This window comes from Dendrobates tinctorius, unplaced genomic scaffold (assembly GCF_039654945.1).
Source record: "Dendrobates tinctorius isolate UK_male_01 unplaced genomic scaffold, ASM3965494v1 ptg000086l, whole genome shotgun sequence".
In the NCBI taxonomy this organism is placed as follows: Eukaryota; Metazoa; Chordata; class Amphibia; order Anura; family Dendrobatidae; genus Dendrobates; species Dendrobates tinctorius.
The window spans coordinates 70,100,858-70,125,065 of record NW_027361754.1 but is presented as its reverse complement, the minus strand read 5'-3'; the positions used below and the strand labels follow the sequence as shown (position 1 = coordinate 70,125,065).

General features: G+C 46.7%; 1 protein-coding gene across 2 annotated transcripts in view; it reads right to left on the bottom strand.

Moving 5' to 3' along the window:
- The window catches only part of LOC141097998 (arylacetamide deacetylase-like 4), a 46,442-nt gene that overhangs the window by 2,250 nt on the left and 19,984 nt on the right, over window positions 1–24,208 (bottom strand). The window contains exons 2-3 of one of the 2 annotated variants that reach the window (XM_073585578.1): window positions 8,035–8,173; window positions 228–291 (exon numbers count right to left, since the gene is read on the bottom strand). In XM_073585578.1, the coding sequence (XP_073441679.1) occupies window positions 228–291; window positions 8,035–8,173 (203 nt within the window). Of the gene's footprint in view, window positions 1–227; window positions 292–8,034; window positions 8,258–24,208 lie in introns of both variants that reach the window. The other variant, XM_073585577.1, reaches the window with a different exon arrangement.

Genomic DNA, 24,208 nt, shown 5'->3' with positions numbered 1-24,208 from the left:
TTACTTGTGAGAATATTTAAGGAAATTCAAATTAGCTTTACTATGGAAGCCATTCATGTTCCAGGCTTGGACAAGCCTTCGACTACTACAGACAAAAAGTGGAGCAGTTGTCGAAAACAACTGGTCATGCCATCTTTTATCCATACTAGTGGTCACACAATACCTACAAACTGATTCCCCTCTCATCCTCACTACTGTGATGACATAAGGAACTTATGACACCTTACCCAACAGAGACCACCACGGCACCAGAATTTTTAGTGATGTGTAGACAGTAAAGGTCATAGCGATCTAAAACCAAATAAACAAGACATTAGTTCCTGCTATTCTTCCATCAATTCTACAAAAAGGTCTATAATATCAGAACACAGTAAAAATATAAAAATACTCTATTGCCCACAGCTACGAACCATATTCAGAGACAGAGAAGAATCTATATGCTGTAAGTGATAATGTAGCAAGCCAAACAATGGATATTTATAATAAAAAATTAACAGAAAATCAAGCATATTGTTGTTTTAAAGATTAAGTTGTTCTGAGCTCGTTTTCCAGCAGGCCTATGAAAAATGATCGCTAATATGATCATTCTGTCCCCATACAGAATTGTGTTATTGGCAGCACATAATCTAAGGGGTGATGCACTGCCAATAGCAATGATTTTTTTTTACCATTGAAAACAATCTGTTCACCTGATCAAGTACAGTATTTTATTAGATTCAAAGATAAGGAAAGATGGATTCTGAAAATATTTTTGAGTTGCAGTTTGAAGGACCCGGCAAAGTCGAGGGTTAAGTCAGGGCATCGGACCTCCTGTACAGGTGAAAGGATGATGTAATGTATTATTTATTGTGTTAGATCAGTTAGCAGAATTGGGTGAGATGGGGAAAGATAATGAGTTCAGTTTAGTCCACATTTAGCTTCACAAAGTGTGATGAGAAGCAGTACATGGCTGATAGACTCTCTTGGATTCTCGACAGCAGAGAAGTGACATTTGGGCAGAGAGGTAAATCTGAGTATCATCAGCATATAGGTTGTAATATAAGTCATGGGACTTTATGACTTGTCCCAGGCCAAAGGTATAGATTGAGAAGAGTATTGCGGGATATGGAGATAATGTGGGAGTGGGTGACACTAAATATGTGCTTGGAAAGGTAGGAGATCCAGAAGAGAGCTAGGTCATTGATGCCAAGGGAAGAGAGGATTTGTAGTAGGCGGTAGTGGTCGACTGTGTTGAAGGCAGAGGACAGGTCTAGAAGGAGGCAAATAGAGAATTGCATGTTATCTTTGGCAGTAAGTCAATAGTAGTTGTGGTCAGGGGAGTTTCAGTGGACTGATGGGGACAGAAGCTGGATTGAAGATCAGAGAATGAGTTAGATGAGAGATGGGAGGAAAGTTCAGAACGGACATGCTGTTTGAGGAGTTTGGATGCAAACAGGAGAAGAGATATGGGGCGATAGCTGGATGTAAAGGTTGGCTTAAAGGATGGCTTCTTCAAGATAGGCATGATTATGGCATGTTTGAAAACAGACGGAAAGGTAGCAGAAGTTAGCAATAGGTTGAAGAAGTGGGTTAGAGCATGATGGTGAACAGGGCCGAACTGGGACAAAAAAGCAGCCCTGCCACACAAACCCCACCAGCCCACATACTATAATGCTCCCAGAACACCCGATCAGTGGATTTTGCTATACTTTGTCGTGCCCTTCAACACTCCTCTTAAAGGCGTTATTTGAAGAGCCATGTGTGAATGGCGCCGCAGTGCGCATGATAGATCTCTTCTTTAGAGTGTTAGTTCTCAGGATCATGGGGGTCCCAGCGGTCGTACCCCAGCAACTACATAGGTCTCGGAATAGTGGATTACTGTCACGTGGACCCGTCCTGTGTGACGCGACCAGCAGGCCGGTAACTAGTACAACAGGACGCGGCACGTGATACTGTCCTGTGTGACACGGCTCGCAGTCCGGTAACTAAAACAACAAGACAAAGGGAAGGGAAACAGTTACAATGGTGGGCCCTGTGATAGGGAAAGGGGATGTGGAGACCTCCTGCACTCCCCTGAGTCAGTGTCCCTAACGCTCCTAATGTTCCTTATGCCGGCTCCGCACCGGGCGCCGATCAGAAACCTGTCGCCCTAGCACACCCTACACCTATCCCTTGCTAGGGAGCTGGGTGGCACAGGCACTGGCCCCACCGCTGTACTAATACACACTAAGGAAAAAAACAAACAGGGAAACACAACTTAGCTTTACTCTGCTGCACTTGCTCCTGGCAACAGAGTCCACCACCAGCATGCAGCTCTCCTCCTGAATCTCTGCCACCAAGCTCTATCAGAGCTACAAGAAAATCCCCTATGACTCCTTTAACACAAGGGCTAAGACAGTGCTGCAAGGAACGCTCTCCAGCTCCTTCCGCGACCAACACTGATTGCAACACCTGTGACTCTTTTATAGCAGAGCCAGCAATCACACCTGCATTATAATCATGTACACTTAACTAAAGAAACTAGAGTGCAATGACGCTCACCACCACCGGGGACAAGCTTAGAAAAAACGACACCATAGTGCAATACTCCTAATGGCCACCGGGGGCAAAAACCAAACTTAAGCACAGCTTAGGAAAAAAAAGGTTACTTTGTGCATTTATCTGTCAGATCCAACCTGAATCATGACAATTACTTGGCATAATCCATTTAAATGGGTTTTCCAATATATAAACCGTATTTTTCAAACTATAAGACGCACGTAGGTTTTAGAGGGGGAAATTAGGGGGAAAAAAAACCTGAAGCAAAAAATGTGGTAAATTCTGTACTTAATATTCCCTATCCTGGAAAATATGGTCTCCGCATCCTGATACCTATGGCTCCCTCATCCCCATCTTGGTATGCATGGCCCTCATCCCCATCATGGTATACATGTCTCCTCATCCCTATACTGGTATGCAGGGTCCCCATCTCATCCTAGCATGCAGAGCCCCATCCCTATCCTGGTATGCAAGGCCCCATCTCATCCTAGTATGCATAGCTCCTCATCCCTCTCCTGGTAGGAATGGTCCACCTCATCCTTATTCTGGCAGGAATGATCGCCCTCATCCCTATACTGGTATGCAGGATCCTCATCTCATCCAAGTATGCATGGTCCTATCCCTATCCTGATATGCAGGGCTCCATCCTTTAAGTGTTATGATTGTCCCCATCCCAGTCCGAGTGTGCATGGCCCCATCCTTATCCTGATATGATTGGTTCCATCCTTTCCTTATCCTGATATACATGGCCCCATCAGAAAAGATTACAAAAAACAAACCAATAAACTTACCTACCTGGCTCTCCCTCGCAGCATCTTGTTCTGATGCTAGCAGCTGCTTTATGCTTGTAAGCAGCTCATGGCAGTGATGTCATGTGCTGCTTGCAAGATGAAAGTCAGCTGCCGGAATACTCAGTGCTCTCTGCACGCCGGGACTGTTCATCGAGAGAGCAGTGAGTATTCATAGTCTCCCGTCCCCTCCCCCACTTCATCATGTGCAGTCCCCCTCTCCCCACTTCATCATGTGCAGTACCCTTTACTCCTTCCCCGTCATCATGTGCAGACCCCCTTTAACCCCCCTTCGCATATCATCATGTTCAGTCCCCCTTTAACCCCCCAGATCGTCATGTGCAGTCCCCCTTTAACCCCCATCATCATGTGCAATCCCCTTTACTCCCTCCCTTGTCATCATGTGCAGTCCCCCTTACTCCTTCCCCCATCATCTGCAGTCCCCCTTTAACCCCCATCATCATGTGCAGTCCCCCTTACTCCTTCTCCATCATCATGTGCAATCTCCCTTTAACCACCCCCACATCTTCATGTACAGTCCCCCTTTAACCCCCCAAATCATCATGTGCAGTCCCCTTTAACCCCCATCATCATGTGCAGTCCCCCTTTAACCCCCCTCCCCACCTCATCATGAGCAGTCCTCCTTTAACCCCCACATCATGTACAGTTCCTTAGCCCCTCAAAATCATCATGTGCATCATGTGCAGTTCCCCTTTAACCCCCACATCATCATGCGCAGTCCCCCTTACTTCTTCCCCATCATCATGTACAGTTCCTCCACCTCCCCCCTCACCCATCAATTTGTAAGGAACAAAATGAAGCTTTGTATACTTACCTCACAGTCGCTCCTCAGCAGCGCGGCTCTGCCTCCAGCATCCAGTCCGGTACCTGTCAGGCGTCCTGTGCACTCGGCGGGCTTTTCAAACTTCTTCACAGGCCCTGGTGCGCACTCTCCTGCTTACCGCACTGACGAGGGCCGTGCTCACAAGCTGACGGATTTAAGTGGGGCCCTGGGCAAAGTTTAAAATGGGGCCCCAAATGCTAACATATTGCTTCCTGGCCTCTTTCCACCGTCTGAGAAAGAATGATGGGGACAGGACACTCACTAATGGATCAATCTGTCCTCATACAGTATCATGTTATCAGCAGCACATCTACAGTGCACACCCCACAGTCCTCCATATAAGATAATGTGCCCCATAGTCCTCCATATAGTATAATACACTCCTCATAACCCTTCATATATTAAAATACACTAAGTCCTCTATATAATATAATACACTGCTCCGTCTTCCATATAGTATAATACACTCCTCATAGTGCTTCATATATTATAATACACCGCCAGTCATCCATGTAGTACAATTCATTTCCCATAGTATAATGCACCCCATAGTTCTTCACATAGTATAATGTATTCCCCATAGTCCTCGATGCAGTATTATGCAACCCACATATAGTATAATGCAGCCGCCCCATAGAACATAATGCAGCCACCCCACAAAGTATAATGCAACCCCGCCATACAATATAATGCAGCCCCCCTCTTATAGTATAATGTAGCCACCCCTCAGAATATAATGTAACCACCTATAGAATATAATGCAGCCCCTCCATAGAATATATGGCAGCCCCCTCAGAGTATAATGTAGCCCCCATAGAATATAATGCACGCCACATAGAATACAATGTAGCCCCCTCATAGAGTATGATGCAATCATCCCTGTTGTGAACTCATTTTCTGCTCCACCAGTTGAGAGTTCTCCTTCCGTTCTCCCACTGGTGGTGACAGGAGGTAGTGAGGTTGGTTTAATTGGTAGTGATCTGCCACCTGATGATGAGGATAATGATTGGATCTCTGGAGTATCAGACTTGATATAAGACAGCCGACGCCCTATCCTGGTGCTGGTGATTCAGTCTGCTTCTCAGGTCTTGGACTTCAGCTCTGTTCCAGTCTTCTCAAGCTAAGTTTTTTTGCTAATGTTCACACTTGCTTTTGTTGGTCTATTCAGTTTTTTGTGTGGTCAGCCAGCCCCGGCTGGGGCTGTGCTGAATTTCCACTCTTATTTATCTGTATTTGCCAATTTGCCTTTTTTGTCCCGTATTAGATTGGCCTCTTTTTGCTCTGTCTCAGAATATTTCAGAGTGCTGATATAGAGGGAGAAGTCTAGTGACTTCAGGGTTAATTTTGCTATCAGAAGTGTTGGACATTATTTTTGTAGGGTTTTTGGCAGATTGCAGACAGTGTCTTTCCTTTCCTGTCCTTTGTAGTTAGTTTGGCCCCATCGTTTGCTCAGCCTATTGTCCTGCCTGTGTTTGTGTTTTCATCTTGTTTCACCGTCAATACATGTGTGGGGGCTGTCTTTCCTTTGGGGTCTGCTCTGGGGCAGCTAGTTTTCCCCTTTTCTTGCTTTAGGCTTATGTAGTCCTCTGGTTGTGATGAGGCATCTAGATTCATCGTAGGTACGCTCCACGACTGCTGCTAGTTGTGTGGTTAGGATCAGGGATCTGCAATCTGCATAGTTACCAACCTCTCTGGTTTTCTGAGACTTAGTTTGTGTTGTTTTTTCTCCTTGGTGACCCATTCATAACACCCCCCCATAGAATATAATAGATATAATACAGCCCCCCATAGAATATAATGTAGCCCCGAATAGAATATAATACAGCCCACCTTCCCATAAAATATAATGTTGCCCCCCATATTATATAACAGAGCCTCCCCATATAATGTAATGTATAATGTACCCCCCATGGTATATAACACTGTCACATAGTATATACACAGCCCACATAGTATATAGCACAGCCACATAGTATACAACACAGCCCACATAGTATATAGCACAGACCCACATGGTATACAGCACAGCCCCACATGGTATACAGCACAGCACAGCCCCACATGGTAACAGCACAGCCCCACATGTTATACAGCACAGCCCAGCACAGCCCCACATGTTAAACAGCACAGCCCAGCACAGCCCCACATGGTATACAGCACAGCCCCACATGGTATACAGCACAGCCCCCATGGTATACAGTACAGCCCCGCATTGTATACAGCACAGCCCCCCCGAGAATGGCCCCATAGTCCAGACAGTACTCACTTTTGCATAAAAAAACACACTATCCTCACCTCTCCTTGTGCCCGCGCTGTTCCTGTCTCCTGCTCTGCCTGGTATACAGTGAGTGCGCGATGACATCCTCAAGCACCCGCTGTGTGTCAGAGGCAGAGTGGGGAATGATGGGAGAGGGAGTGTAAGCTGACGCTCTCTCTTCCATCATTGCTTTGAACTGTACTGGCGTCTATGACGCCGATACAGTTTAATGCAGCCGCGGGGGGAGTCGGCGCTGGGGGCAGGCGGGCCTCTGCCTCACAGGGGCCCTATAGCCCCATAGTCTGTGGCCCTGATCAGCGCATGCACCAGGGCCTGTGCAGAAGATTAAAGGGCCGGCGGCCCATTTTGAAGCTCAGAGCCGCCGGCCCAGCGGGCATCTAATCAATCCGGGCCTGGTGGTGAAGTTGCTGAGGGGGTGGGACAGGAAAGGCTGGAGAGCTCAAGTGGTGAGGTACAATTCGGAGAGAAGATGAGTAAGCTCTCTTTCAGTGATAGTGGGGAGGAAGGTTATGAGGAAGTGACCTGTTATACGTAGGGGTTGTGGTGAATGGGCAGTAAAGATATTTCTTGTTTGGAATGTCTTATTTTTGAAATATGCAGCAAAGTCTTCTGCAGAGAGATTAAAGGGATCAGAAGGGGCAGTGGAGGCAGGGGAGGGAGTTAAATGTGTTGAATAACTGTTTGGGGTTGTAGGATAAAAAAGTTATAAGGGTGGTGAAGTAGTCTTGTTTATTTCAGGTGAGGGCCGACTTGAATGTGAAATTTGCTTGTTTGAATGTGGTGAAGTCTTCCTGTGACTACGAGAATGCACATTACTTTGGAACCGGCAAACCTACAGAATCGGACGGATCACGTGACTGCTTCCTGACTATTCTGAGAATTTTAACAATCGGTTCTCCCAAATCGGAGGGAGAAACCTCAATCCCACCCCTAGTGTGTGTGAATCATTCTACAACAAAGTTAAAGTAAACTCCTTATGTACCCCAACTTCTGAATGACACATGTAAAAAGTGAAATGAACTGTATCATTGAAATTAAAATACAATATCAGCCAAGCTGAGCATTCTGATCAAGAACGTGGAATTAAGTTTTGGTTGAAAGAGTCATTGGCCAACAGCTGTCCCTTATGCTGTCTTTAGCATTTTTAGGATTATGGTTCATGCACCTTACAGAACCTTGTGCATGCGACTTGTAAAACGGTGCGTGGATTCCCTGATGACTTATTCCTCATTATCTCTGTTATAGAGCCTTCCAAATAGAGCCCTAAGATCTGAAAGCTATCAACATCGCGGATGACATTACGAAATCTCATCTTCATCCTGCCGAGAAAATCCGCAGCATAAATTGTCCATTGTTGCAGCTATGACATTCACTGCATCTCAATTTATGCTGCAGAAATTTGACCACGGATTTCACCTTTTCTGCAACATTTCTAAATTCTGCAGCAAAATCCACAGTGGATTCTGTGGAAATTTTGTTGCTGCCGAAACTACACAGGAGATAAATCCTCTGTGGACGTAATCAAGTGCAACAGCCACTCAACAAATGACTAGACAAATTCTTCTCAAAATATATCAATCTTTAAACCACAGCTTTGATTTTCTTACCAATACTTCCAGACAAAAATCCTCCTCCATGAAAGAACATGACTCCTTTTCTGCCACCAAGTGAAGGAGATCGGGGCTGGTAGAATCTCACCGGGACGCCTCCAAATTGTAAGTCTTTCTTGAAGACTTCTGGATCATCCTTCACCGTAGATACAAATGTTTTTTGGAGAAAACGAAAAAAATTTTCAAAGCTACATACTCCAAGTTTATCAAGAGTTGTTGCCTACAGGGTAGAAAAAAATAATCTTAAAGGGATTTTCCATACTGTAGGTCCTACAAGAGTCTGTTATTGACAAGCAAGTGGTGATTAAATGCACTTATAAAAATCGGTGTGCAGCGTTTGAATATTAATGTATACTAATGTGCAAAAGTTTTAGTCAGGGGTGGAAACAATGCTGCAAGGTAAGAATGCTATAAAAAAAAGAAGCGTTAATAGTAGAGTTGAGCGACTTTTGGTTTTTTAGGGTCGCGTTTCGTTTCGTGAAACCCGACTTTTCCAAAAGTCGGGTCGAGCAAGATCGTCCGATTATAGGGAAAAGTCGGGGTCGTCCCGAAACACGAAACCCAATGTAAGTCAATGGGGAATAAAAGTCGGCAGTGAGAGGAGGACAGGAAACACACCTACAGTGCCCATTTGAATGCCAAAAGCATCAATTCTTCTTACTTAAGCTTGTCAACCTTAATTAACTTCATAATACAAGTTACGCACTGAAAAATGGGGGTTATTTGGCTATAAACTGTGGGGGGGGAGGGCTGGCTCCAGGTTTTCATGTGCCCTGGGCGAAAGAGCGCCCCTTTAACACATACCACAACTCATCATGCTCCGATACGGCAGAGAAATAGCGGTATAGTACAATGAAAAATACCTCACTTTTTACATCTCATGACGAGGCCCATCTATTTCTCCATACAGAATCATTGGTCCCATATAATGTTTGAAACAGTATATGATGAGCTCCACATAATGCTACAGTATATGTTGGTCCCCATGGATGAAGCTCCACTGTCTTATGGGCCCAAATAATGCTCCAAACATAATGGGCCCCATTTCTAATGCTCTAGTGTATAATGGGCCCTGTAAATGCTGCTCCAGTGTCTGATGTCCACCTTTGGAATGTTCCAGTGTATGGTGGGCCCCATCTATCATTCTCCAGAGTATAGTGCTCCCCAAAAATTGCTGTCCCAACATTGAAAACAATCAAATAAGTCTCCTCGCTAGGGAATCCCTGTACTTGTCTGGTCAGGTGCTGTAGCTTGCTTAACAGCTCGCCAGCCGTTCTCATGCCCAGTATGGATTACACGTGATTGCACAAAGGTGAGAAAGGGTACCGTATCCCCAGATAACATGTATGGATAGCGTACACATTCAAAATATATGTCTCAGGAGGCAGGCTCAGACGGTGTTAGGCCCAGTATGGATTGCACGTGATTGCACAAAGGTTAGAAAGGGTACCGTATCCCCGGATAACATGTATGGATAGCGTACAAATTCAAAATATATGTCTATACAGCATGAGGCAGGCTCAGACGGTGTTAGGCCCAGTATGGATTGCACGTGATTGCACAAAGGTTAGAAAGGGTACCGTATCCCCGGATAACATGTATGGATAGCGTACAAATTCAAAATATATGTCTATACAGCATGAGGCAGGCTCAGACGGTGTTAGGCCCAGTATGGATTGCACGTGATTGCACAAAGGTTAGAAAGGGTACCGTATCCCTGGATAACATGTATGGATAGCGTACACATTCAAAATATATGTCTATACAGCATGAGGCAGGCTCAGACGGTGTTAGGCCCAGTATGGATTGCACGTGATTGCACAAAGGTTAGAAAGGGTACCGTATCCCTGGATAACATGTATGGATAGCGTACACATTCAAAATATATGTCTCAGGAGGCAGGCTCAGACGGTGTTAGGCCCAGTATGGATTGCACGTGATTGCACAAAGGTTAGAAAGGGTACCGTATCCCCGGATAACATGTATGGATAGCGTACACATTCAAAATATATGTCTATACAGCATGAGGCAGGCTCAGACGGTGTTAGGCCCAGTATGGATTGCACGTGATTGCACAAAGGTTAGAAAGGGTACCGTATCCCTGGATAACATGTATGGATAGCGTACACATTCAAAATATATGTCTATACAGCATGAGGCAGGCTCAGACGGTGTTAGGCCCAGTATGGATTGCACATGATTGCACAAAGGTTAGAAAGGGTACCGTATCCCTGGATAACATGTATGGATAGCGTACACATTCAAAATATATGTCTCAGGAGGCAGGCTCAGACGGTGTTAGGCCCAGTATGGATCGCACGTGATTGCACAAAGGTTAGAAAGGGTACCGTATCCCTGGATAACAAGTATGGATAGCGTACACATTCAAAATATATGTCTCAGGAGGCAGGCTCAGACGGTGTTAGGCCCAGTATGGATTGCACGTGATTGCACAAAGGTTAGAAAGGGTACCGTATCCCTGGATGACATGTATGGATAGCGTACACATTCAAAATATATGTCTCAGGAGGCAGGCTCAGACGGTGTTAGGCCCAGTATGGATCGCACGTGATTGCACAAAGGTTAGAAAGGGTACCGTATCCCTGGATAACAAGTATGGATAGCGTACACATTCAAAATATATGTCTCAGGAGGCAGGCTCAGACGGTGTTAGGCCCAGTATGGATTGCACGTGATTGCACAAAGGTTAGAAAGGGTACCGCATCCCTGGATAACATGTATGGATGGCGTACACATTCAAAATATATGTCTCAGGATTCAGGCTCAGACGGTGTTAGGCCCAGTATGGATTGCACGTGATTGCACAAAGGTTAGAAAGGGTACCGTATCCCTGGATAACATGTATGGATAGCGTACACATTCAAAATATATGTCTCAGGATTCAGGCTCAGACGGTGTTAGGCCCAGTATGGATTGCACGTGATTGCACAAAGGTTAGAAAGGGTACCGTATCCCTGGATAACATGTATGGATAGCGTACACATTCAAAATATATGTCTCAGGATTCAGGCTCAGACGGTGTTAGGCCCAGTATGGATTGCACGTGATTGCACAAAGGTTAGAAAGGGTACCGTATCCCTGGATAACATGTATGGATAGCGTACACATTCAAAATATATGTCTATACAGCATGAGGCAGGCTCAGACGGTGTTAGGCCCAGTATGGATTGCACGTGATTGCACAAAGGTTAGAAAGGGTACCGTATCCCCGGATAACATGTATGGATAGCGTACACATTCAAAATATATGTCTATACAGCATGAGGCAGGCTCAGACGGTGTTAGGCCCAGTATGGATTGCACGTGATTGCACAAAGGTTAGAAAGGGTACCGTATCCCTGGATAACATGTATGGATAGCGTACACATTCAAAATTTATGTCTATACAGCATGAGGCAGGCTCAGACGGTGTTAGGCCCAGTATGGATTGCACGTGATTGCACAAAGGTTAGAAAGGGTACCGTATCCCTGGATAACATGTATGGATAGCGTACACATTCAAAATATATGTTTCAGGAGGCAGGCTCAGACGGTGTCAGGCACAGTATGGATTTGACGGCCCAGATTACACAGCGGAGGAGCAGGGAGAGGTAAAGATTGCAAATGCTGGGGCCCTGCCCAAGCAAGGGGGGCCCACTCGTGGGCGTCGGTACTGGCACTGGGCCCCTCATAGTACAGCCGTGTGTCTGACGGCGGGTGTGCACCACCACCGTCAGAGACACTTGATTGCACTATGAGGGACCCTGTGCCAGTGCCCGCGCCCAAGAGTCGGCCTACCCACCTGTCCAGGGCAACGGCACTCGCACGGTGTCGTGCGGTAGGTGGTGACCCCGGCCATGGGGGGGGAGGCAGCACAGTTAGGGAGTTTTAGAAAGTGGCATATGTTGATGTTGGACATTCAGCTGATGCAAAAGGCGAAATAGGTGAAGTACCAGGGAGAGGTGGACCAAAGCAAGCCATTTTTCTGTCACCCTATGTGTCATCAGGGGAAGGTGGGACAAAATCCTTGGAAACCCATGCGTGGTTCATTTTAATGAAGGTTAGATCATCCACATTTTGGGTTGACAGACGGGTCCTTTTTTCTGTCAGGATTGATCCAGCTGCACTGAAGACTCTTTCCGATAGCACACTTGCAGCTGGGCAAGCGAGCTCCTGTAAGGCATATTGTGCCAATTCAGGCCAGGTGTCCAGTTTAGCGGCCCAATAGTCAAAGGGGAATGACCTGTGTGGGAGAACATCGATATGGGAGGAAAAGTAGTTTGTTACCATAGTTGACAACTGCTGTCTCCTGTCACTTTCCATCGATGCAGTATTACCAGTTGTGTGAGCGGTATTTGAAAAATCAGTCCACAACATTGTCATGAAACCCCTGTCTCCAACGCCACTTCTGCTGTGTGCACCACGAACACCTCTGCCAAGCTGCCCCCGGCCCGTACGGCTCGTGTGAGAACCATCACCGCTGCTGTGTGCTGGGAATGCCTCAAGCAACCGATTTACCAGAGTTGCTTGTTTATTAGCCAATATTAGGTCAAGGTTCTCCTGTGGCATGATGTTTTGTAATTTGCCTTTATAGCGTGGATCCAGGATGCTGGCCAACCAGTAGTCGTCATCGTTCATCATTTTGGCAATGCGGGGGTCCCTTTTTAGGATCTGCAAGGCATAATCTGACATGTGGGCCAATGTTCCCGGTGTCAATGATGCACTGCGAGTGCTGGGTGGAGGAGCACTTTCTGGCAAATCCACATCCCTCCAGTCACGCACAAACCCTGTACCAGACCTTGCCACGCCAACATTTTCACTTGCCCCACGAGATGCATCCTCCTCCCCTAAGTAATCATCCCCATCATCCTCCTCCTCCTCCTCTTCTTCCTCCACCTCGTCCAGGAGAGGTCCCTGAGCAGACAATGGCTGAATGTCATCAAGGATTCCCTCCTCCTCTTCCTCCTCATCAACATTGGCTGCAGACGCCTGCTCCTTAAGGTGCGTCAAAGTTTGCATGAGCAGACGCATAAGTGGGATGCTCATGCTTAGGATGGCGTCGTCTGCGCTTACCAGCCGTGTGCATTCCTCAAAACACTGAAGGACTTTACAAAGGTCTTTCAGCTTCGACCACTGCACACCTGTCAACTCCATGTCTGCTCTCAACGTGCCTGGCCGTGTATCCTCCCACAAATGCATTATGGCCTTCCTCTGCTCGCACAGCCGCTCCACCATGTGCAGGGTGGAGTTCCACCTTGTTGCAATGTCGATAATGAGGCGGTGGTTGGGAAGGTGGAGCAATCGCTGCAGCTTCTGCATACGAACGGAGTGTACAGGCGACCGGCGGATGTGCGCGCACAGTCTTCGCACCTTCTGGAGCAGGGCTGTTAACTCCGGATAATTTTTGAGGAAGCACTGCACCACCAGGTTCAAGGTGTGAGCCAAGCAAGGTATGTGGCTGAGTTTTGAAAGGGCTATGGCTGCCACAAAATTACGGCCGTTATCACTAACTACCTTGCCTGCCTCAAGATGTACACTGCCCAGCCATGACTCAGTTTGTCGCTTCAAGTACTCGGCCAGCACCTCGGCGGTGTGTCTGTCGCCCAAACACATCATCTGCAACACAGCCTGCTGACGCTTTTCACTAGCTGCTCGATAGGGGGACACATCGTGTGCAACAGTGGCAGCTGCAGATGGAGTGCTCGTACGACTGCGCTCTGTGGACGAGCTTTCGCTTCTGGAGGAGGTGGAGGAGGAGGGTCGAACGCCTACAGCCAACTGTTTCCTATACCGTGGGTAGGCAGCACTGTCCCACCACCGCTGTCCCCGGTGGACCCTGCATCCACCACATTAACCCAGTGCGCAGTGATGGACACGTAACGGCCCTGGCCATGCCGACTGGACCATGCATCAGTTGTGAGGTGCACCTTTCCGCTCACTGACTGCTTGAGTGCATGGACAATGCAGTCTTTCACATGATGGTGTAGGGCTGGGATGGCTTTGCGAGAGAAGAAGTGGCGACTGGGTAGGTCATAGCGTGGTACTGCATAGGCCATGAGTTCGCGGAAAGCTGTGCTTTCCACCAACCGAAAGGGCATCATCTCAAACGAGATTAGTTTGGCAATGTGGGTGTTCAAACCCAGTGTACACGGATGAGAGACTGAGTACTTTCTTGACCTACTCATAGTGTCTGGGAGGGTGAGCTGGACTTGAGAGCTGCATATGGTGGAAGTAGCGGTGGACAGGGCGGACTGAGAGAGGGTTGATGATGGTGATGGAGTTGGTGTTCTTTCTGATGGCCTAGAATCAGTCTTTCGTTGATATAACAGTGGGATTCCCTGACTGCTGTGGCCTTGCAACGACACCTCAACATTTGCTGCTGTGCTAACCGGTGGGCTTACAGTGGGGGAAACAATGTAGCGTTGCTGACTACCTTCGTTGTGATCAGTTGCACATGTGGCACTTGAGGTTTGGTGTTGTGTCCACGCTTGCAAGTGCATGCTGGTTAAATGTCTAAGCATGCAACTGGTATTCAAATTTTTCAGATTTTTCCCTCGGCTAAAGGTCTTTGCGCACTTCTTACAGATAACCTTTCCCTGATCATGAGGATTTTGTTCAAAAAAGTGCCACACTGCACTCTTCCTACTTTGGCAGACATTTTGCGGCCTAGCACGCTGTGATCTTTTGACCCTCTGGACAAGCTGTCCAGCAACTCTTTTGATGTTTGGAACCTGTCTTTGGAGTGCTCCGGGCCTGCCAGATAACAGCTGTTGCGATGTCGATGTCTGCTGTGGATGCTCCTCATCTGAGATATTGGAAGCAGCACCCTCTTCCCCCAATGGATGCCAATCTGGGTCAACAACTGGGTCATCCATCACCTTCTCTTCTATGTCATGTGCACCTTCCTCTGTGTCACCGTGTATGGTGGTATAGTGTGCGGGAAGGGGCACCTGAGTCTCATCAGGGTCAGAATCTGGCTCTGTACACTGCGAGGACAATGTAGTGCTCTGAGTGAATGTACCAGCAGAATCATCCATCAGCGGCTGTGCATCAGTGCACTCCATGTCAGATTCATCTTGGCCTGGGTAATTCACCATTTCACTTGATAATCCAGGCATGGTATGTGAAAACAGCTCCATGGAGTAATCAGTAGTATGGCCTGCGTCATCCTTCAATCTTGGTTGGGGTGAAGGACACAAGGAAAGGTGTGGTTCATGAACATGAGCCTCCAATGACGACTCAGTGCTTTTACTTTTTACAACTGAAGAAGAGGAGGCGATAGAGCTGGAGGCTGAGTCAGCAATGTAAGACAAAACTTTTTCCTGATGCTCTGGCTTTAAAAGCGGTTTGCCAACTCCTAGAAAACTAAGCGTTCGAGGCCTTATGTAGCCAGACGATGACGCAGGCTCAACACCTCCTGCATTCGGTCCTATTTTGCTCTTGCCACTACCATCAGATCCACCACCAACACCATCATTACCAGCTGCCAACCCCCGCCCAATTCCACGGCCTCTTCCACCAGCCTTCCTCATTTTTGGTAGAAATGTAGACAAAATCCAACAAACTATATAGTATGTAAAACAAGGTGTCTATAGGACAGGGGAGATTTTGAATTTCTGCACACACTTTTGGACACTGGACACTTTTGGATTGTGTGAGGCCCACTGATATCTGAGCGCTATGTGACAGGCTCGATGGCACAGCTGTGACCTAAGTGACTAGAGAATAAGTGAAATTTTGAATCTCTGCACACACTTTTGGACACTGGACACTTTTGGATTGTGTGAGGCCCACTGATATCTGAGCGCTATGTGACAGGCTCGATGGCACAGCTGTGACCTAAGTGACTAGAGAATAAGTGAGATTTTGAATCTCTGCACACACTTTTGGACACTGGACACTTTTGGATTGTGTGAGGCCCAATGAATATCTGAGCGCTATGTGACAAGCTCGATGGCACAGCTGTGACCTAAGTGACTAGAGGATAAGTGAGAGTTTGAATCTCTGCACACACTTTTGGACACTGGACACTTTTGGATTGTGTGAGGCCCAATGAATATCTGAGCGCTATGTGACAAGCTCGATGGCACAGCTGTGACCTAAGTGACTAGAGGATAAGTGAGATTTTGAATCTCTGCACACACTTTTGGACACTGGACACTTTTGGATTGTGTGAGGCCCACTGATATCTGAGCGCTATGTGACAGGCTCGATGGCACAGCTGTGACCTAAGTGACTAGAGAATAAGTGAGATTTTGAATCTCTGCACACACTTTTGGACACTGGACACTTTTGGATTGTGTGAGGCCCACTGATATCTGAGCGCTATGTGACAGGCTCGATGGCACAGCTGTGACCTAAGTGACTAGAGAATAAGTGAGATTTTGAATCTCTGCACACACTTTTGGACACTGGATACTTTTGGATTGTGTGAGGCCCAATGAATATCTGAGCGCTATGTGACAAGCTCAATGGCACAGCTGTGACCTAAGTGACTAGAGGATAAGTGAGAGTTTGAATCTCTGCACACACTTTTGGACACTGGACACTTTTGGATTGTGTGAGGCCCAATGAATATCTGAGCGCTATGTGACAAGCTCGATGGCACAGCTGTGACCTAAGTGACTAGAGGATAAGTGAGAGTTTGAATCTCTGCACACACTTTTGGACACTGGACACTTTTGGATTGTGTGAGGCCCAATGAATATCTGAGCGCTATGTGACAAGCTCGATGGCACAGCTGTGACCTAAGTGACTAGAGGATAAGTGAGAGTTTGAATCTCTGCACACACTTTTGGACACTGGACACTTTTGGATTGTGTGAGGCCCAATGAATATCTGAGCGCTATGTGACAAGCTCGATGGCACAGCTGTGACCTAAGTGACTAGAGGATAAGTGAGAGTTTGAATCTCTGCACACACTTTTGGACACTGGACACTTTTGGATTGTGTGAGGCCCAATGAATATCTGAGCGCTATGTGACAAGCTCGATGGCACAGCTGTGACCTAAGTTACTAGAGAATAAGTGAGATTTTGAATCTCTGCACACACTTTTGGACACTGGACACTTTTGGATTGTGTGAGGCCCAATGAATATCTGAGCGCTATGTGACAAGCTCGATGGCACAGCTGTGACCTAAGTGACTAGAGGATAAGTGAGAGTTTGAATCTCTGCACACACTTTTGGACACTGGACACTTTGGATTGTGTGAGGCCCAATGAATATCTGAGCGCTATGTGACAAGCTCGATGGCACAGCTGTGACCTAAGTGACTAGAGGATAAGTGAGAGTTTGAATCTCTGCACACACTTTTGGACACTGGACACTTTTGGATTGTGTGAGGCCCAATGAATATCTGAGCGCTATGTGACAAGCTCGATGGCACAGCTGTGACCTAAGTGACTAGAGGATAAGTGAGAGTTTGAATCTCTGCACACACTTTTGGACACTGGACACTTTTGGATTGTGTGAGGCCCAATGAATATCTGAGCGCTATGTGACAAGCTCGATGGCACAGCTGTGACCTAAGTGACTAGAGAATAAGTGAGATTTTGAATCTCTGCACACACTTTTGGACACTGGACACTTTTGGATTGTGTGAGGCCCAATGAATATCTGAGCGCTATGTGACAGGCTCGATGGCACAGCTGTGACCTAAGTGACTAGAGAATAAGTGAGATTTTGAATCTCTGCACACACTTTTGGACACTGGACACTTTTGGATTGTGTGAGGCCCAATGAATATCTGAGCGCTATGTGACAAGCTCGATGGCACAGCTGTGACCTAAGTGACTAGAGGATAAGTGAGAGTTTGAATCTCTGCACACACTTTTGGACACTGGACACTTTTGGATTGTGTGAGGCCCAATGAATATCTGAGCGCTATGTGACAAGTTCGATGGCACAGCTGTGACCTAAGTGACTAGAGAATAAGTGAGATTTTGAATCTCTGCACACACTTTTGGACACTGGACACTTTTGGATTGTGTGAGGCCCAATGAATATCTGAGCGCTATGTGACAAGCTCGATGGCACAGCTGTGACCTAAGTGACTAGAGGATAAGTGAGAGTTTGAATCTCTGCACACACTTTTGGACACTGGACACTTTTGGATTGTGTGAGGCCCAATGAATATCTGAGCGCTATGTGACAAGCTCGATGGCACAGCTGTGACCTAAGTGACTAGAGGATAAGTGAGAGTTTGAATCTCTGCACACACTTTTGGACACTGGACACTTTTGGATTGTGTGAGGCCCAATGAATATCTGAGCGCTATGTGACAAGCTCGATGGCACAGCTGTGACCTAAGTGACTAGAGAATAAGTGAGATTTTGAATCTCTGCACACACTTTTGGACACTGTACACTTTTGGATTGTGTGAGGCCCAATGAATATCTGAGCGCTATGTGACAGGCTCGATGGCACAGCTGTGACCTAAGTGACTAGAGAATAAGTGAGATTTTGAATCTCTGCACACACTTTTGGACACTGGACACTTTTGGATTGTGTGAGGCCCAATGAATATCTGAGCGCTATGTGACAAGCTCGATGGCACAGCTGTGACCTAAGTGACTAGAGGATAAGTGAGAGTTTGAATCTCTGCACACACTTTTGGACACTGGACACTTTTGGATTGTGTGAGGCCCAATGAATATCTGAGCGCTATGTGACAAGCTCGATGGCACAGCTGTGACCTAAGTGACTAGAGGATAAGGGAGATTGGATTGCTTTTAAAAAAGCAGTTTTCGGAGCAGTGGGTAAACAGCAATGCCAGCCTGTCAGGAAGCCTTAAAAGGCAGCCCAACAACCAACACCACTGATACACCACTATATAGCCTCCCCTTGCACTGCACACAGTGACTGGTGTGTTGTGCAGGCCAAATTGCTATCAGCAGCAGAAGCAGTTTTTTTTTCTTCTCAGCAGGACAAAAAAAAAAAATTGGGATTGCTTTTAAAAAAGCAGTTTGAGGCCCAATGAATATCTGAGCGCTATGTGACAGGCTCGATGGCACAGCTGTGACCAAAGTGACTAGAGGATAAGGGAGATTGGATTGCTTTTAAAAAAGCAGTTTGTGGAGCAGTGGGTAAACAGCAATGCCAGCCTGTCAGGAAGCCTTAGAAGGCAGCCCAACAACCAACACCACTGATACACCACTATATAGCCTCCCCTTGCACTGCACACACAGTGACTGGTGTGTTGTGCAGGCCAAATCGCTAGCAGCAGAAGCAGTTTTTTGGTCTTCTTCCCTGCCTAACGCTCTCCCTACAGAATCAGCAGCAACCTCTCCCTATACTGAGATCGGCAGAAGTAAGATGGCGGTCGGCGTGCACGCCCTTTTATACCCCCTGTGACGCCCACCAAAGCAAGCCAATCACTTGCATGCCCTTCTGAAAGATGGTGGTGACCCGTGCCTATGTCATCACGTTGCCCACAGTGTCCGTGGATCCTGATTGGCTGAAAAAGAGCGCAAAACAAACTTTTGAAACGCGACTTTGGCGCGTAAGTCGCCGACCTCGTGGCCGACCTCATCCTAGGGTCGGGTTTCGTTTCATGAAACCCGACTTTGCCAAAAGTCGGCGACTTTTGAATTTTTTCGACCCGTTTCGCTCAACTCTAGTTAATAGTTTTTTCTATATAAAGTAACAAATTGCAAAATGAACGCACAAAAGATAAATATTATTCACATCAATATTGTTAGGCGTCAGATTTCTGTCGCTGCACAGCGAGAATCCAGAGCCTTACTTCCGGCGGTCTCCTATTCCTCTCCAGCTACAGAGGAGCTTGCTCAGCAAACTCGTCGGTCCTGGCGCTCTGCCTAGACCAGCACTGTGGGTTTGCTTACTGTTGCCACCTCTGGCACAGCTATGGCAATACATGCTGCTCAGCAGCAAGATTCTCCAGGGACTAAGTCCTCATGTCGGACCACTGAGCATGCCCGTGGTGTGATCTCCCATTTGAGATCGAAGGTCACGTGCTCAGGTGCTGCTCGTGTTCGGATTGGCCCATCCGAGAAGCCAGGAAGGTCCCGGACACTCGCGACTATAAAAGGTTCGCATGACCGCTCTGCCATGCGCTAGGATAGCCAGTATTTTCTGACTATAAGGATTGAGTGATGGATGCACGTATGAAAGTATCTGGTGACTGACTCATTATGAAACCCCTACCCTTGGTACGCATGTGTTGTGCAGCCTAGCCTGCTAGCGCCCAGGCTTAGGCATAGGTAGGACAGAGTTGAGTCAGATATTAGTCACTATCAGTGACTCGGCACACCTCAGAGCAAGTGCTCTGCACCCCTTAGCTAGTGTCTATAGCGGCGTTTGTGGCAGCAACGCCGCGTGCTCAGTGGCCTAGAAGGACTCTAACCCCATGCCTTGGCTGTGGCTGTTTGCTGTGCACTCTGTGGCTGGGCTCTGTGAGCTAAACAGGCTCCGGCATTCACTTTCAAGCGGCTGTGCGGTTCTGTGAAGTAACAGAATCCGCTCCTGTTCACACTGGGTGACGTAACCCACGTGTGACTGTTTTCACGCCGCTCTTCCCTTCCGCCATTACCTAGCAGCAGTGTACCACCTCTGCACGGTGGACCCCAGGCTGCGAACGCACTCTCTACTATTTTATAATCTGGTGCGTTCCGCCAGCCCTAACATTATCCTAGCGCCAGGGTCTGGCTAGTAATGGTGGACGAACAGCGACTGCTTAGATACATCCAGCAGCTGGAGGGTAGGTTGGCAGCGCTAGAGCGTTCCACCTCAGCTGCGGATGTTACTTCGGTCGCCGTCCAAGCAGCTACAGAGGCTGTCGCCCATGTCTCCACGGCCAGTCCTGCCCCGACCTTGTCCCGCCTCCCGCTGCCTGAGAAGTTCTCGGGCGATAGTGCTTCATGCAGGGGTTTCGTGAGTCAGTGCTCCATTCACCTGGAGTTGCTGGCCACATGATTTCCCTCCGAGCGGGCCAAGGTGGGGTTTATCATCTCCCTCCTGTTGGGCAGGGCCCTGGAGTGGGCCACCCCGCTGTGGGAGCGCGGGGATCCCCTGGTACAGAGTGCCACCCATTTCCTGGTCACTCTGAAGCAGGTGTTACTGGGTACTCAGGTCACGCACGACACTGCACTTCAGTTGCTGGCTCTGACCGAGGGTGCGTCTTTGGTCAGCCAGTATGCCATCCTCTTCAGAACTCTGGTCTCGGAGTTGGAGTGGCCAGATAATGTTCTCATACCCATATTCTGGAGAGGCCTGGCTGATCACATCAAAGACGCCCTGGCCACCAGGGAGGTGCCCACCACTTTAGAGGAGCTCATTACGGTCGCTACCCGAATAGACATTCGCTTCACGGAGCGAGGGCTGGAGCGTTCCAGGTCCCGCCAACGTTATAAGTTGGCTCCAAATTTCTCGAGACCTCTGGAACCTTCCGGTCAGTCTCCCGAGCCTCCAGAGGCCATGGAGGTGTCCCGCACGGGGTCCAGGACCCGGTCTGCGCGGGTACCTCCAGTCTGCTTCCGCTGTCGGCAGACTGGGCATCTTGCTAACCAGTGCCCACAGCGCTCGGGAAACGCTCCCGTCTAGTGGTTATCGGAGGGGGCCTACTAGACACCGCGACTTTCTCCTCCAAGCTTCTGTTTAAAGGGGTATTAGAATTTACTTCCTCCACTCTGATGGTGGAGGTTTTTGTGGACTCAGGGGAGGAGGGCAATTTCACGTCATCTGCCTTCGCTCAACAACACGCAGTCCCCCTGGTCTTGCTACCTCAACCAGTCACCTTCAGAATGGTGAATGGGGCGACACTCCCATCCCAAATCACTCACCAGACAGCTCCACTGAGACTCTCTTTGTCTCTTTCTCATCAGGAGATGCTGTCTCTCCTTGTTATGCCCGAAGGGATCGACCAGGTCGTCCTAGGGGTTCCCTGGTTGCGATCTCACTCTCCCCATATAGAGTGGTCTTCGGGAAAATTCCTCAGTTGGAGCAAGGCCTGTGAGGGTAGGTGTCTGAAGGACTGCGTACAGGTCACCACTTCTGAGGTTCCTGCAGATCTCTCCTCACTTCCCAAGCTATATCGACAGTATGCAGACGTATTCTCCAAGAAGGCGGCAGAGATCCTTCCACCGCACCGCCCATACGACTGTCCTATTGACCTCTTGCTCGGTGCTGAGCCTCCCCGGGGTCGAGTATATCCACTATCTCTCCCAGAGACAGAGGCCATGTCTCAGTATATCAGGGAGAATCTGGCAAGAGGATTCATTAGGAAATCAGTGTCTCCGGTGGGTGCGGAATTCTTCTTTGTCCAAAAGAAGAATGGAGAATTACGTCCATGCATCGATTACAGGGGTCTTAACGCTATAACCGTTAAGAACAAGTATCCTTTGCCCCTGATAATGGAACTGTTTGATAGGCTACGGGGAGCGAGAGTGTTTACTAAGCTCGATCTGCGGGGAGCATATAACCTGATTCGCATCCGTGAGGGGGACAAATGGAAGACGGCTTTTAACACCAGAGACAGGCACTAAGAATACCTAGTGATGCCCTTCGGGCTATGTAACGCGCCAGCTGTCTTCCAAGACTTTGTGAACATCAGATTTCGGAATAAATTCTTGGACTTCTGTGCGCTAACAGATAAAATCACTAATCCAGTATTTTGGAGAAAGATTAATCCATTTATTTCCCAACGCGTTTCGAAATGTATACCATTTCTTCTTCAGGGGATGACATATATGATCAGACAGAACAGTCACGGATTATATAGAACAGAAGTTCAAAAAAAGATTCAAAAAACGGCGCCAAAAGGTCACATGTCATCTGGTACAAATGTCAGAGTTCAAAATGTCATAGTTAAATTAGTGTATTAGTTAAATTTAAAATCATTAAAAACATATTACTTTTATTATTCTATAGATAAAAGAAAGAAAAGAAAAGGGGAATTGGAAGATAAAAAAGAACAAAAAAGAACAAGAAAGGGAAGACCCGTGTAAAACGAACTCCTGACATCAAGAGATAAAGAAATAGGCACAGTGGTAGTCTCAGACCACTGAGCCAGGCTTGGTTATACCTAACTCAAAAAGAAAAAGAAAAAGGCTCCAAAAATTGTATTTTTGTATATATAAACGAATTTTAATTAAAAATGATCTTTATGACAGTAAGATTCTTTCTTTTTATTAAAATTGTGTGTAAAAAAATGTATATAAGAAATTTGAAATATAAAAAATGTATATGAGAGATTAAAAAATTAAAAAATCAGTACGATTAATTCCAAATCACCTGAGAGGGGAGGGATAATTTTATTCATAGATCCTTGGAGTATTTGTAACAGAATGAACAATTACAGAGAGCTCTCACAGCATTCAAAAAACAGGATCGCCTCCTGTGCTATCTTAGAATAAAGATCAATCAGTAGATCGATCACACAAGGGGGAGACCTCAATTTCATCCGTGAATCCTCACGGTGTTTTATAGGGAAAAGAGCAGAGACACCGACTATGAAGAAATCATACAGCAGTGAATAAGAGTAAAATATGATATATTAATTCAGGAGGGTAAGAATATGAACATCTTTAACAAAAAGGAATTAAAATTTCTTACTGTTCAAAATCCACGAATTCCTTTTTTCTATCATTTACCAAAAATTCATAAAGATTTATCAAACCCCCCAGGAAGACCGATTATCTCAGGTATAGGTTCACTAACGAGTAACCTATCCCATTACATTGATAGAATTATGGTTACTAATGTTCCGCTCCTAAATAGCTACATTAGAGATTCCACTCATCTTATTCAATTTTTACAGCAAATTCAATGGAAATCTGACTATTTATTACTCACTATGGATGTGTCTTCATTATATTCAAATATACAACACAATTTGGGTCTAGCCTGTTTTAATAAAATTTTAACTAAAGACAGTAGGTTGTCCAAAGAACAAAAAAAGTTTTTATTAAAAGGTATGGATTTCATTCTGAGGAATAATTATTTTACATTTGATGGACATTTATACCATCAGAAACTCGGGACTGCGATGGGCTCAAAGGTCGCACCAACGTATGCAAATATTTTTATGGGGGTGTTCGAAGAATTTTATATTTTTAATACCAAGTGGTGTAATAATTTAATCATGTATAAAAGATTCATTGATGACCTTTTCTTCATTTGGGACAATTCTGACAATAATGTTAATAATTTTA